Raw genomic sequence first — 14,033 nt, 5'->3', positions numbered from 1 at the left:
AAAGCTGGGTGTATATCAGATATGGTTTTTCTTCAAAATAAAATCCCTCCTGCAGCTGTAGAAGAGAACCAATGAATGGAAAAAACGGTTACCTACCTTTTCGTAACTGTTGTTCTTCGAGATGTGTTGCTCACATGCATTCCATTCTAGGTGTGTGCGCGTCCACATGCAGAGTCGTTGCAGATTTTTGCCTTAGCGGTATCCAGAGGGTCAGCTGTGGCGTCCCCTTGAGTGCTGTGCTCATGCGTCGGTATATTAGGCGCCGCCAGCCCTACGCCCTCCCAGTTCTTTCTTGCAGGCAACTCCGACAGAGAGGGAGAAAGGAAGGTGATGGAATGGACATGAGCAACACATCTCTAAGAACAACAGTTACGAAAAGGTAGGTAACCATTTATTCTTCACATGCTTGCTTATTCTATTCTAGGTGACTCACAAGCAGTAATTTCAGAGGTGGGCTCAGAGTTCACTGTCTTGCGGCTTGCAGCACTGCTCTACTGAAGCCAACATCATCCTGGGCCTGCTGGGTAAGCGTGTAATGGGACGCAAATGTGTGGACAGATGACTAGGTGGCCGCCCTACAGATCTCCTGGATAGGCACTTGGCTAGGAAAGTTGCTGAAGAGGCTTGTGCCCTGGTTGAATGGGTGGTAATGATCGCCCAAAGGGGCGCCTTTGCCTGATCGGAGCAGCAGCGAATACAGGGAGTGATCCAAGAAAAAATTCTTTGAGCAGATACTGGATGACCTTTCACCCTGTCGATCACTGCGACAAACAGTTGCGTCTACTTGCAGAATGGCTTGGTCCTTTCAATTTAGAAGGCTAATGCCCTCCTGACGTCTAGAGAATGCAACCTATGCTCCTTCTCTGACTTGTGCAGATTTAGGAAAAAAAAAAAAAAGACAGGTAAGGAAATGTCCTGGCCCGTATGAAACTGTGAGACTACCCTGGGCAGGAAAGCCGGGTGTAGCTGCAGCTGGACCTTGGCTTTGTAAAAGACCGTATAGGGTGGTTTCAAGGTAAGCACCCTAATCTCAGAGACCCTGCGGGCAGATATTATTGCAACCAAGAATGGGACCTTCCAGGAAAGGAGAAGGAGAGAACAGGAAGCCAGAGGCTCTAACAGGGGGGTCCCGGAAGCTGTGACAGAACAAGTTTCAGGTCTGACAGAGGGACGGGGTCCCTGATAGGCGGATAGAGGTGCTCGAGGCCCTTGAGGAACCTGGCAGTCACGTCCTAGGCAAAAACTGACCTACTCTTGAGCAGCAGATAGAAGGCTGAGATAGTGGCCAAGTGGACCTTAATAGATGAAAGGGACAGGCTGGGGAGCCTGATATGTAGAAGGTAGTCCAGGATTAACTGCAGTGAGGCCTGCTCAGGCAGAATGCCTTTATCCGAGGTCCAACAAGCGAACCATTTCCATTTGGCCAGGTAGGTCACTCTGGTGAAGGACTTTCTGTTGCCCAGCAGGACCTGTTAGACACTGGCCGAGCACTACTGCTCCCCTGCATTTAACCATGCAGTAGCCAAGCCGTCAGGTGCAGCACCACCAGGTTTGCATGCAGAAGCCTGCCGTGGTTTTGGGACAGCAGGTCTGGCTGGAGCAGTAGCTGTAACGGAGCAGCCAGAGAGGGCCCAGCACCGTGCTGAACCAGTGCTGGCGTGGCCACGCCGGCAGTACGAGGATCACGTTTGCCCTGTCCTGCTTGATCTTCATGAGGACCCTGTGAATTAACGGCACAGGAGGGAAGGCGTACATCAGAGCCCCGACCACGGGAGCAGAAAAGCGTCCTACAGGGAGCCTCTGTGAATCCCCAGAACCGAACAGAAAAGTGGCATTTCCTGTTCTGCCTGGATGCGAACAGGTCCACCCAGGGAGTCCCTCACCTCTGGAAGATGAGGCTGACCACTTCTGGACGAAGGGGCCCCTCGTGGCAAGACGAGAAGGCCCTACTGAGGCTATCTGCCAAACTGTTTCTGGACCTGGGGTGGGGGTAGGGCGTGGTGTGGTGTCGTGCAGCTATGAGATGGATATCATGTTATACACAGCAGTCCAAAAGCTTGAGGACTTCTTGGCAAAGGGCAGATGATCTGGCCCCGCCTTGCTTGTTGATATAGAACATAGCAGCTGTATTGTCCCTCCTGACCTGGACCACCGTGCTTTCTCTGTGAGGTAGGAAGCCTTGGCAGATCAAGCGAACCGCTCCGAACTCCCTGACGATGTGTAAGGAGCGATCGTGACTCAACCAATGACCTTGTGTGCTGAGATCGCCCAGGTGGACACCCCACTCCGGGCCCGACGCATCAGAGACGAGGGTCACTGATGGGGATGGAGCCACAAAGTGAACTCCCTCCAACACCAGTGCAGAATTCTGCCACCATATGAGTGATGACAGTATGAGGTCCAGGACCCTGACTACACAGTCAATTCTGTGTCTGTTGGGGATGTAGACCAACGCTAGCCACACCTGCAGGGGCCTGAGATTGAGCCGCATGTGCCGGCCCATGTAAGTGCCAGCCACCATGTGGCCCAGTTGCAGGCACGCATGAGCGGTGGTAAGAGAGTGGGCTTCCATGCACAAGATCAGGTCTGCCATGGCTCGGAACCAGGTCTCGGGGCGGAAGGTCTGGCCTGAGTAGAGTCGAGGACCATGCCGATGAACTCTATGAGCTGCACTAGAACCAAGGTTGACTTTTTCTCATTTATTAACAGCCCCAAGTTGTGACAGATGGAGCAAACCAGATCGAGATGCTGTTGCACCAGATCCCAGGACTGGCCCTTTATTAGCTAGTCGTCGAGATAAGGGTAAATTTGAAGACCTCGACACCTCAAGTAAGTGGCCACTGGTGCTATGCACTTTGTGACCACTCTCGGGGCTGACAGGAGACTGAAGGGCAGCACTGTGAATTGGAAATGGTGCTGGCCCAACACAAACTGGAGGAAGTGTCTGTGTCCCAGGAAAATGGAAATATGCGTCCTTCAAGTCCAAGGTGGCGTATCAGTTTCCCAGATCCAGGGTGGGGATCATGGAGACCAGGGAGATCATGTAAAACTTCAACTTGTTGAGGCGACTCAGGTCCAGCACCTTTTTACTTTCAGGATTAGGAAGTAGCGCGAGTAGAACCGTTTCCCTTTCATGTCCTAAGGGACCTCCTCCACTGCCCCCAGGTGCAGGAGGTTTTCTACCCCTTGAACAAGAAGTTGCTCGTGAGAAGGGTCCCTGAAGAGGGACAGGGAAGGGGGGTGGGAGGGAGGGTTGGCCACAAACTGCAGGGTGTAATCTGAAGATCTTATGTTGAGCACCCAACAATCTGAGGTCAGCTGTGACCAGGCCAACCGGAAGGGGTGCAGGTGGTTGAGTAGCAGGGTGGATCCTGGGAGGGTACTGGGGTGCCGTCCTCAAGCGCACCCTCAAAAATGCCTGGGTTTCTGGGAGGGCCAGGCTGAGCAGGCGAATGGGAAGACAACGGGTGTCTCCACTTAAACCCCTTTTCTCTATCCTAGCCGGGAGTCCCTCAGGACCTAGACTGGGGAAGCGGAGGATGATGAAACAGCTTCATATTCCTCAGCAGGCTAGGAAGGCCCAAGGAGTGGAGGGTGGCACGGGAGTCTTTAAGTCCGTAGAGCCTTGCAGCCACGAGCTCGGAGAAGAGCCCCACTCCCTCAATCGGGAGGTCCTGAATGCATCTCCTGGGATAACCCAGAGGACTGTAATCAAGAGCTGCACCTCATGACCACCGCAGAGGCGACAACCCTGGCTGCCGAGTCCGTGGCACCCCAGGCCATCTGGAAGGCCCCTCTCGCACCACTGTGTCTTCCTCCTCTAATCCGGCAAACTCCTGGGCTTGGTCGTGTGGGAAGGTCTCCTTGAATTTACTAAGGGAGTCCCAGAGATTAAAATTGTATCTGCCTAACTGGGCCTGGTGGTTAGACACCTGAAATTGCAGGTTGGCTGTTGAATAAATTTTTCTGCCAAACAAGTCCAGTTTCTTGGTGTCTTTGTTTTTCAGTGTGCCACTGACTTGGCTCTGCCTGTCCCTTTCATTAACAGTGGACATGACCCATGACTCCACTGGAGGGTGCGTGTACAGATATTCAAATCCCTTTGCAGGGACGTAGTACTTCTTTTCCACCTTTTTAGAAGTAGGGAGAATGGAAGAGGGGGTCTACAACAGCGATTTGGCAATCTTAAGGACCCCTGGGTAGACGGGCAACACGACCTGGGCTGGGGAGGTGGAGGATATAACATTAAAGAGGTTGGACTCTTTCACCAACTCTTCAATCTCCAAGTTCAATTTGGTAGCCACCCTTTTAAGGAGAACCTGGTGCTCCTTGAAGTCATCGGGGGGACTGCCAATTTGGAGATGACAAAACCGACTGCACCACCAGGGAAGGGGCGGGTTCCCCTTGCCCATCCGGGGATGGCTCCTTAGCTGTTGGAACCTGCTGCTCTGCCCACTGCATCTGTAGTGCCAGATGACCTGCTTGCTCTTTTGCCATCGGGGCTGCTTCGGGCAACAAGGGCCCTAAGAGAAGCCAGGGTCCCTGGCCACTCTTAGGAGTCGGAGATGGATCCCAGGCTGGGCTAGGGGGTCAGACCACAGTGGTACTCCCGTGAAGCTCTGGGGCGGGCATGTCCTCTGACAGAGGTCCTTCGCCTGAAGCCCCCTTCCCCTCTGGTGCCGGGCACTCAAGGGGGCACCACAACTGACCCTAGAGATACTGCTAAGGCAAAAAACTTTGACGACTGTGCATGTGGCTGCGCACACACCTAGAATGGAATTGACACAAGCAAACACTTGAAGAAGAAACTAGGGCTGTTGATTAATAGCAGTTTACTCATGTGATTAACTCACTACCAGATGCGCTAAAGATTCATATGCCCCTTCATGCTTGAACCACCATTCCAAAGGACGAGTCCATGCTGATGATGGGTTCTGCTCGATAACGATCCAAAGCAGGGAGGACTGACACATGTTCATTTTCATCATCATCTGAGTCAGATGCTACCACCAAAAGGTTGATTTTTCTTTTTTGGTGGTTCAGGTTCTGTAGTTTCTGCATCGGAGTGTTGCTTTTCTAAGACTTCTGAAAGCATGCTCCACACCCCATCCCGATCAGATTTTGGAAGGCACTTCAGATTCTTAAACTTTAGCTTGAGTGCTGTAGCTATCTTTAGAAATCTCACATTGGTACCTTCTTTGCATTTTTGTCAGATCTGCAGTGAAAGTGTTCTTAAAATGAACCGCATATGCTGGGTCATCATCTGACATTGCTATAACACGAAATATATGGCAGAATGCGGGTAAAACAGAGAAGGAGACATACATTTCTCCCCCAAGGAGTTCAGCAACAAATTTAATAATTATTATTTTTTTAAATGAGCCTCATCAGCATGGAAGCTTGCCCTCTGGAATGGTGGCTGAAGCATGAAGGGGCATACAAATGTTTAGCATATCTGACACGTAAATACGTTGTAATGCCAACTACAACAGTGCCATGCAAACACCTATTCCCACACTGTAAACAAGAAACGGGCAGCATTATCTTCTGCAAATGTAAACAAACTTGTTTGTCCGAAAGACTGGCTGAACAAGAGATGTAGGACTGAGTGGACTTGTAAGCTCTAAAGTTTCACATTGTTTTGTTTTTGGATTGAGGTTTTTTTTTTGTAATTCTACATTTGTAAATTCAACTTTCATGATAAAGAGATTGCACTACAGTACTTGTATTAGGTGAATTGAAAAATACTATTTCTTTTGTATTACAGTGCAAATATTTGTAATAAAAAATACAAAGTGACCAGAATACTTTGTATTCTTTCTTGTAACTGGAATAAATATATTTTAAAATGTAGAAAACGCCCAAAAATATTTAAATAAATGGTATTCTATTATCAGCTGCACAATTAATCATGCGATTAATCTTTTTTAATCACTTGAGAGCCCTAATGGAAACCCATCTTGGATCATCCTCCTCCTCCTCCATTTGGTGGCTAATACTGGGCCAAAAGACAAGGCATTTGGACTTCAAAGGGAAGGGGGAACAGGTGCCTGGCCCTTCCAAGTGACAGCTGATGCATTCAGTAAGTCTTCATTCCACGTCACTCCTAGACAACATTGTGTCAGGCTGGCTAGTCTCCTCTACATTACTAAAAAAAAAAAAAAAAAAAAAGTATTTCCAATAAATCTTAATAGACTTCTGCTGCTAGCTGTGCATCAGACATCTGCTCTCCTCAGCAGAGGAGCTGGATGTACTTTTTGCTAATCATTAATTCAATTGACAAGTGGGTCATCTTCTCCCAGCATGGTATCCTATTAATAAATCCATTTCCCATGAGCATTAATTCACATAGGTCTGCATAAGCGCCGCACTGTACTGCATCACAGGGAAATGCAAGTACTGATCTAAATATGGCTATTCTATACTTCTGGTTTAAAGAGTAAGCTCCTCCACCACATACACAATTTAAGAGGAGGATTAAAAAAAAAAATCCTCTAAGCACAAAAACTATATCCTTTAAAAAAAAAATAAAAATAAAAATAACTGTCCAGCTATCAAGGAACACTGTCAAGACAGTTCATAACACTGACCTACATTTACAGACACATGGAAGATATTGCTGTAAGGGATACCACTAACCTAACGTTTATTTTAAAGTCATTCTTGTATCTTTCAGTGAGCACCAGGGCTGCTGAGCCAGCTGGGTGCCTTCACAAAGATGCTTCTATTCACGAAAAAAACTCTCTGCTTTGCCAGGGCTTTTAAGATTAAGAAGACACCAGGGACATTCATACCCCAGCACAATACAGTGTGTCCCCAGTTTGGGCTGGGCCAAAGGACATTCATACTACCAAGGGAGTTGAAAGTCAGGCATCTAACAGTTCATACCCTCTACTCCATTACCCACAGACGTATGCACCTTACAACTACCATAGACGACAGACTACACAACCACCTCATCTTTAGCCTGTGTAGGGAGGATAGCTTTCCAGTATCTCCTTTCCCAAACGTAAGTCAACATGGTTTTCCAGAACCATGCAGAAAGGACAGCAGGTGGAAGTCAGGGCCACTGTTGGATACACCACCACATTCACTCTTGCAGCTTTAACCTATCATTCTGGCAATGGCATGAGCTAAACCATAAGATTCATGAATATATTATCCAACCCAGGAATTACAAGTTGTTCTTAAAAGATGCATACAGCACCACAAGTCCTGTACTACTAAAGCCACACAAAGGAATGGTCCACAGTGTGTTCAAGGGGACTTCTCCCTTTTGACGACAATGATTGCAGGGAGCCTACTAGAGCCAGCAAACTCAAATGAGTCTGTTTCTATTAGTTGCAAAGGAGACAATTCTGCACAAAGAGCAGGACCTTTTCACTCACTTCAAATGTGGAACAGATCAGGTTTTTAAGATGCTGCAGCTCCACCCCACTCCCTAGAAGTCTGAGGACATGCAAAGAAATCGAAAGGCAAAACATTGAAGATTGAAAAGGAAACTTTTATAGGCACAATACATAATTGAACTATAGAGCTCTCTGCTACAAGGTACCATTGAGGACAAGAATGTAACAGGATTTTAAAAAATTAGTCTAATAAACAGTTCATATTACATCAGAGACAAACTTCCAGTACCTCTGGTATATTCTCTAGCTCTCTCACACCAGGAAGTATTACAGCCTCACAATTAATGGCATAACCAATTATTGCGACTTGCAAGACACTTCCCAACGAGCAGGTTTTCTACAAAGGTCCACTAGGGGGTATCTAGCGCCTCCCTCTGAAGCATCTGGAACTGGCCAGGGTTAGAAACAGGATACTGGACTAGGCAGACCTCCATGACAGTCCTTTCTTCAAATTCAAATTGCATGCGAAGGTAGGTATTAGGATTTGCAAAACCTCTTACTAAAAATGCACAATCTCATTTTGGAGCCTATGATACATGTCTAACTGCAACTGGTCCCTACCAGCCCTACATTTCGATGATTCTAAGTTACATCTGACTGATTTAGAAGCTTTATCATTATCCTTCAAAACCAATAAGGAAAGTAAGCAGCAGCACAGATTTGAGTTTTCTGAATGATTTCCTCCTTACCACCACCAAAACATATCAAAGCCTGCATATTCACAACACAAATCAGGGGGTAGGGAATAAGATTGATTGCATTTTATTATCACATCACAGACCTTCATGGAGACAATTTAATTTGCTCAGTGTCAGTGTTTTGGTCCATATAATGTTGTTGTGCAAACAATGTTGGACCAACACACTGACGCTGAGCAAATTAAATAGTCTCCATGAAGGTCTGTGATGCCAAGAACGGGTCTGGAGCTGAGGGTAAATTGCTACACCTCAAATCTGAAGAGAATGATCAAGACAAAAAATATTTCTTCTGATGACAGCTCTTTCAGCACTTTTGGAAGCTTTAAGGAGGATTGATAGCACTGAAGAGAAATGCTGGAAAAAGATCTTAAGACAAAGAGAAAAAGAACAGACCTAACACAAGGGTGTTTTATGTGCCAGAAATTTACGCAACAGCATTGTTTCTGAAATTTGTAACTGTCTTGACAAATAAAAAACCATTGACAACCACCAATGAATAAAATTTTCCCTGTAGAAATAGTTCAAGCTACATAAAACAGTAATCACTAACCTCCCCTTTACAAATATTTGTTCTTTAAGTACTTGTGGCACCTTAGAGACGAACAAATTTATTTGAATGCATCCGATGAAGCAAGCGGTAGCTCACGAAAGCTTATGCTCAAATAAATGTTAGTCTCTAAGGTGTCACAAGTACTCCTTTTCTTTTTGCGAATACATAACAACACGGCTGCTACTCTGAAACCTGTTCTTTAAGTGTTTCCTTTGTTCTACGGTTTTAGAATTTGTTCTGTACATTTGTCACCTCCCCATGCTCTGTGTCCTACCTCTACTTTGAGGCAAGATGACGATGATTCACCTTTTAGAAATTCAGATTGGAAACAGATTTCAGGATATGAACTTTACCCCTCCCTGTACAAAAGGGGCACAGAATGTAAAACTCCAAATTTGGGCTCTGCACGTCCCTCTGCTTTTGCATGCCCACCCAATTTTCCTCCCAGCAACAATCATCAGGGCTTACATGGATACAGAGCTGCCACTGCCTGCAGGCTCTCCAGCCCCGAGATAAACCCACTCCACAGTGTATGAAAGCCACTGAGGTGGGGGGGAAATGTCAATGGCTCAACAAGATATGGATTCTGATTCCTTCTTAGGCTCCCTTGCCCACAACAACATGAAGCAGAGCGCCCACATAGCAGTTCGCAGAGCGGAGGAAGTTCTCTCACATACACACCATGTAGCTGCCTGTCATGCCAACAGGCCTATCCCACCCATGAAATAAGCTGCATCCTACAATTGATTGAAATGTAGAACAGAGACTTTCTGCCTTTGATGGATTGTTATAAGTTATTTTAGATGTTATCTAATGTCAAGAAGAGACCACACCAAGGACTGGGGGGGGGGGGAGGGGGGGAGAGATACAAGCACTGGTGATATTCCTTAAGAATGAGAAGTACCAAGGGGAGTACCACAAATGTTGCAAGGCTTTGGATTCCTGCTGTGAATGGCATTTAACTAACATTTACCTTGGGGAAAGAGAGGCGGTGTATGGAAGTTCTAGTACGGAAAAGACAGCTGGTATACAAAGCAATGTTATTGTTGTCCGTATCCTTGCTATACTTCATATTCTGCCCCTCTAATTTTCACTTGCCTACATGCAGCAGCAATCCCACTGAGAAAAACTCTTGCTTACCTCTGCAGGTTTTCCAACATGAGAGTTCAACTGTGTCTGGACAACTGAACAACTGGGGGAAGCCCAACTTGAAAAATAGACGCTCTATAATCATCTCTCCTCAGCAAAAAAAAAAAAAAGCTAGCCTATGGATCTGTATAGCAAAACCCCCCAAATAACGGGCTGGGCTTCTAACTGAAGAGATGACAATTCCCATGTTTGTCCTTTAGGTTTGTGCATCCCACTGTATGGCCCATAATTAAGAGATATGCTTATATAACTTACTGAAAAGATCCTTTCATTCTATTGAGGTTGGGTGGCTGGTCTCAAATACTGAAATCATACAAGAAGTTTAATGGCAAATCCGTTGCAGAAGCACACGTTATACTGGAGTGGGGGCTATGGCTAAGAGCTATTCCCTCGAGCACCCAATGCCACCATACTTTTTGACCCTGTTCTAAAACCCTATTAAACCACCTTTCACAACCAGGTCCTTCCTCCAGCCCTCCTCTGAAGGATTAGGGCCATTTCTGCCGCTGTTGTACTGAAAGGAATATATCCCAAAGACAGTTGGAAAAGCGGGAGGGAGGTGGGGGAAAAATACCTGTATTCTCCCCAAAATTTTGTTGAAATAAAAAAAAAATATATTATATATATATATATATATATAAAAACTGACCAGCTTTAAATGTGACACTTTGGTAACAGGGGCAACTGAAGAGATCAGAAATGGAATGTGCATGGTCTAATCCAATGAGACAGCACGGGGAAACTTGTACCACTGCTGCTGTACTTGCTCTGTGAATAGACTGAAGACTTAAAATTTTCCCCATGGACATTCAATTCACTAGTTAAAATAAATAAAATATAGAGATCCCCAGCACCAACATGTTGTGCTAAATTCCCTTCATCCTGAAGGTGGCATCTCTTCAAGAATCTAAAACTCAGAGTAAAAATTATAAAGGTGGCAATATCCATTGCTCCTAGACAGATTCCAACCAAGGAACTAGAAAGTCCTGCAGTCAGAATCCCAAGCGTGGATCAAGCACGTAGCTGTATATAATGTCACCTGTGCAGGGGTGCTGGAACAATCTGTATAGTGGGGGTGCTGAGAGCCACTGAACCAAACTGCAAACCCTGTACGTGATGGAAACCACTTCAAGCCAGGGGTTGTGGCAGCACCCCCAGCACCTATGCCAACCTTCCGGAAAGGATAAGCCTCCTATTCAGGTTGTATACATTGCACCTGTCCTGGTCAGGAAGCATTTTAAAGGCATTTTGTTTGTAGATACATACTTGAAAATTTTATTCTTGTCATAAACTGGTGGATTTATAGCCACAGGCAGTTTCTCCTTGTTTTTGTTTAAAATAGCCTAAAAAACAAAAGAAAAAACAAACAAGTTTGTGTTAAATAGAGTGAGAAAACTTCCATCAAACCTCACAATCTTAACGTGTTAAAGGAACATCTACAGTAATTTAGGCCAAAATTGAATTGATTTTTTTTTTTTAAAAGTGCATGGAAACAGAGAAGCTGTGAAAAAGAAATAATTAAAATTAACAAAAATGCAAGAGGTAAAAAATTCAATGGGACGGAAAACAGTGCTTGGATGTTTTATTAGTGTTGGCATATAGAAGTTTCCCTGAAGCACAAACACTTCAGAGTTCATCCTTCCTCCTTTCTCCACTCCTATATTTAAATAAATTAAAAAAATAAAAAATTAGCATCAGGTTAGATAGAAGTTCCCTTGCACACTTGGCCAATTACATTGTCTTTTAGCAAAAGATAAATTTGAGTCCTAAGGGAATTTGAGAAAAATTGATTTTTTTTTTTTTTTAAAAAGACAGCCAAGGTATAGCTTAACTGCATAAATGATGGTTTAATGTACTGTAAACTGGGGAGGCAGCCAGAATATCAGAAGGCTGTGTTGACCTAACTCTGCTCCTATTAAAATAAATGGGAATTTTATCACTGACTTCAAAGGCATTAGTGGTAGACTAACACGGAGTGCTTTGGAAAACCCCATCCATGATGTCATTGGCATATTTGACTGTAAAATACAAATTGCCACACTCCATTCATTGCAGCAACCTGCATCAAAGGAACTGTGTGGGATATCTGGGATGAGAAGCAAAGGGTCTCTCATGCAACTGGAGCAGTTGCACCTATGAATTAGTTCCTTTGGATACAGTTACAGCAGCTCTTGAAAATGGAGATTATACACTGATGCTGTTCCAACATAGGACACTGCTGGGACAGGAAATCTAGTTCAGATACAGGATTCTATTCCTTAAAATTATTGTTGCTGGGGATTCAATTACTTATAATTAAAAGATGCAAACAAAAAGCCTAAACAAGAACCCTACCTATCTATCTCCAAAAGAGACTGGATTGCAGGAATATAAATTACTTCTTGTTTTCACTGCCCAGTGAGAAAGAAGTCTGCACTTTAAATTGTAATCTTCTGCTTTTAAAATACTTCAAAATACTGTTACAGAAATCAAATTACTCAGTGTTAATAATATTCCAGTTTAAGTTATAGCTTTTTTGTTTACTTTGTTGTACTGTTAGTAGTGGGTAACAGTGAGATGATTAGTGATCCACCAGCCACATGCTTCTGTGTTAGAAGCATCATGTCTGTGACGCTCCTATACAAAATATTAAAGCCTTTCAGATCAATGTAAGGGGAAATTGGCCTTCTGATTCAAGACAGGACAGATTATTATTGTAAATTTATGCAGCAGAATTTGAAGGAAACCTCAGTAAAGTAAGATGCCATAAAAGTTTAATGAACTGTAAGTGGTTAGTTACATATTATAAATAAAATATTTTCAAGTTGGAGAAACTGTGAGTGAAGTTATTTGTAAAAATATTTTGTTATGTAAAATATGAGTTGCAAATGTGCTCAGGGAGGTTTTCAGATATTTTGCACTCATCTCTAAATTTTGCTTGGCTGCATAAAATGGATGGTGTCCTATCTTGGTGTACAGGATGGTCATCAAGCACCCAGAGTTACTTTGCACTGGTATTTCATCAAACTGATTGGTATGAAAATGCAACATGCACTCACGCGGCCTGTGCTTCGGTCAACTGTTCCCATGACAACTCTTGTGGGTACCAGAATGAGACGGAAAAGAGAATAACTGGGATCTAAAGGTCATCTCTCTTGTAAAGATGTACTGCGTTGTCACAGATAAAATGACAACCAGTTGCAAGAAATGCTACTTCTCTAACTTAACCTGATCATTATAAAACCGAATTAAACTGTGCACAGAAATGCCTTATACTGAGCTCAAGGCACTTTTGCCCAAAAAAGCAAACATTATCAAAATTAAAAGTGAAATGTTGCTCCTAGTCTCTAAACCAAGAAAATACAGCCCTCCAAAAACAAATACTGTCCCCTCAAAAAAGCCTGACATATGTAATAAGAGACTGAATATTTTTGGTATTTTCATTTGTTTGGGTGGAAACAGACTAATCTGGTTTCTGACTGGTCACTAGTTACCAATATTACTTCCTTTGTTTAATAAATTAGTTTTAAATGCAAAACATACTTTGATAAACTTTTCTTTTTCCTTATCACAGAGATTATGTATCCCCCATATTTAAGGTAGCTTTATTTAATTTAATAATTAAAAAACCCCACAAACCCAAAACACACACACACTGTTCTGTGCATTTTTAATCGATTTAGTATTTCCATCCAAACTGAACATGAAAAAGTAAAATATTAATCTAGTAAAAAGATAAACTATACAATTGCTTAAATAAACACACATAGATATAACATATTTTCCTGGTTAGCAAAAAATAGCACCAGATTTAGTGTAAAGGTTATGTTTAGTTGCAAATTAACATTTTTAAATTGTTATTCACCAATAAGATTCAGCCTCTCTTAAATGGGATAAGTTATTTTCTTAAAAGCAGTATAAATGCAAAACATGATTAAAATAAATTATTTCAATCAAAAGTTTCCCAACAGCTGATTTAAACCATGATTAAAATCAATCCACCCTCTGACCAATCAACAGTTTCCACAGATGCATAAAAGTTAGGCTCCTGTTTTGGAAAGTCTTGGCACATTTTTTTGCAGCCCTATTGGCCAAAAGAGAACATTCACTTCACACCCTTACAATATAACCAAGTTCTTTGTCACAGCACACAAGCTCAAAAGGGAAGTATTTGTGGGAAAGATCATTGAAAAGCAGAGTCATCATCTTGGAAATGTTGTCCCTGCTGTAGTATTTAATTGGTTTAGA

General features: G+C 43.7%; 1 protein-coding gene across 1 annotated transcript in view; it reads right to left on the bottom strand.

Moving 5' to 3' along the window:
• Window positions 1-14,033, bottom strand: part of TTLL12 (tubulin tyrosine ligase like 12) — a 67,610-nt gene that overhangs the window by 14,694 nt on the left and 38,883 nt on the right. Inside the window, exon 6 of the mRNA XM_048825441.2 lies at window positions 11,073-11,149. Coding sequence (XP_048681398.1) covers window positions 11,073-11,149 — 77 coding nt within the window. The remainder of the gene's footprint in view (window positions 1-11,072; window positions 11,150-14,033) is intronic.

Source organism: Caretta caretta, chromosome 1 (assembly GCF_965140235.1).
Source record: "Caretta caretta isolate rCarCar2 chromosome 1, rCarCar1.hap1, whole genome shotgun sequence".
NCBI classification, from domain to species: Eukaryota; Metazoa; Chordata; order Testudines; family Cheloniidae; genus Caretta; species Caretta caretta.
Note: the sequence above shows the minus strand (reverse complement) of the source record. Positions and strands in the feature narration are given on the sequence as shown.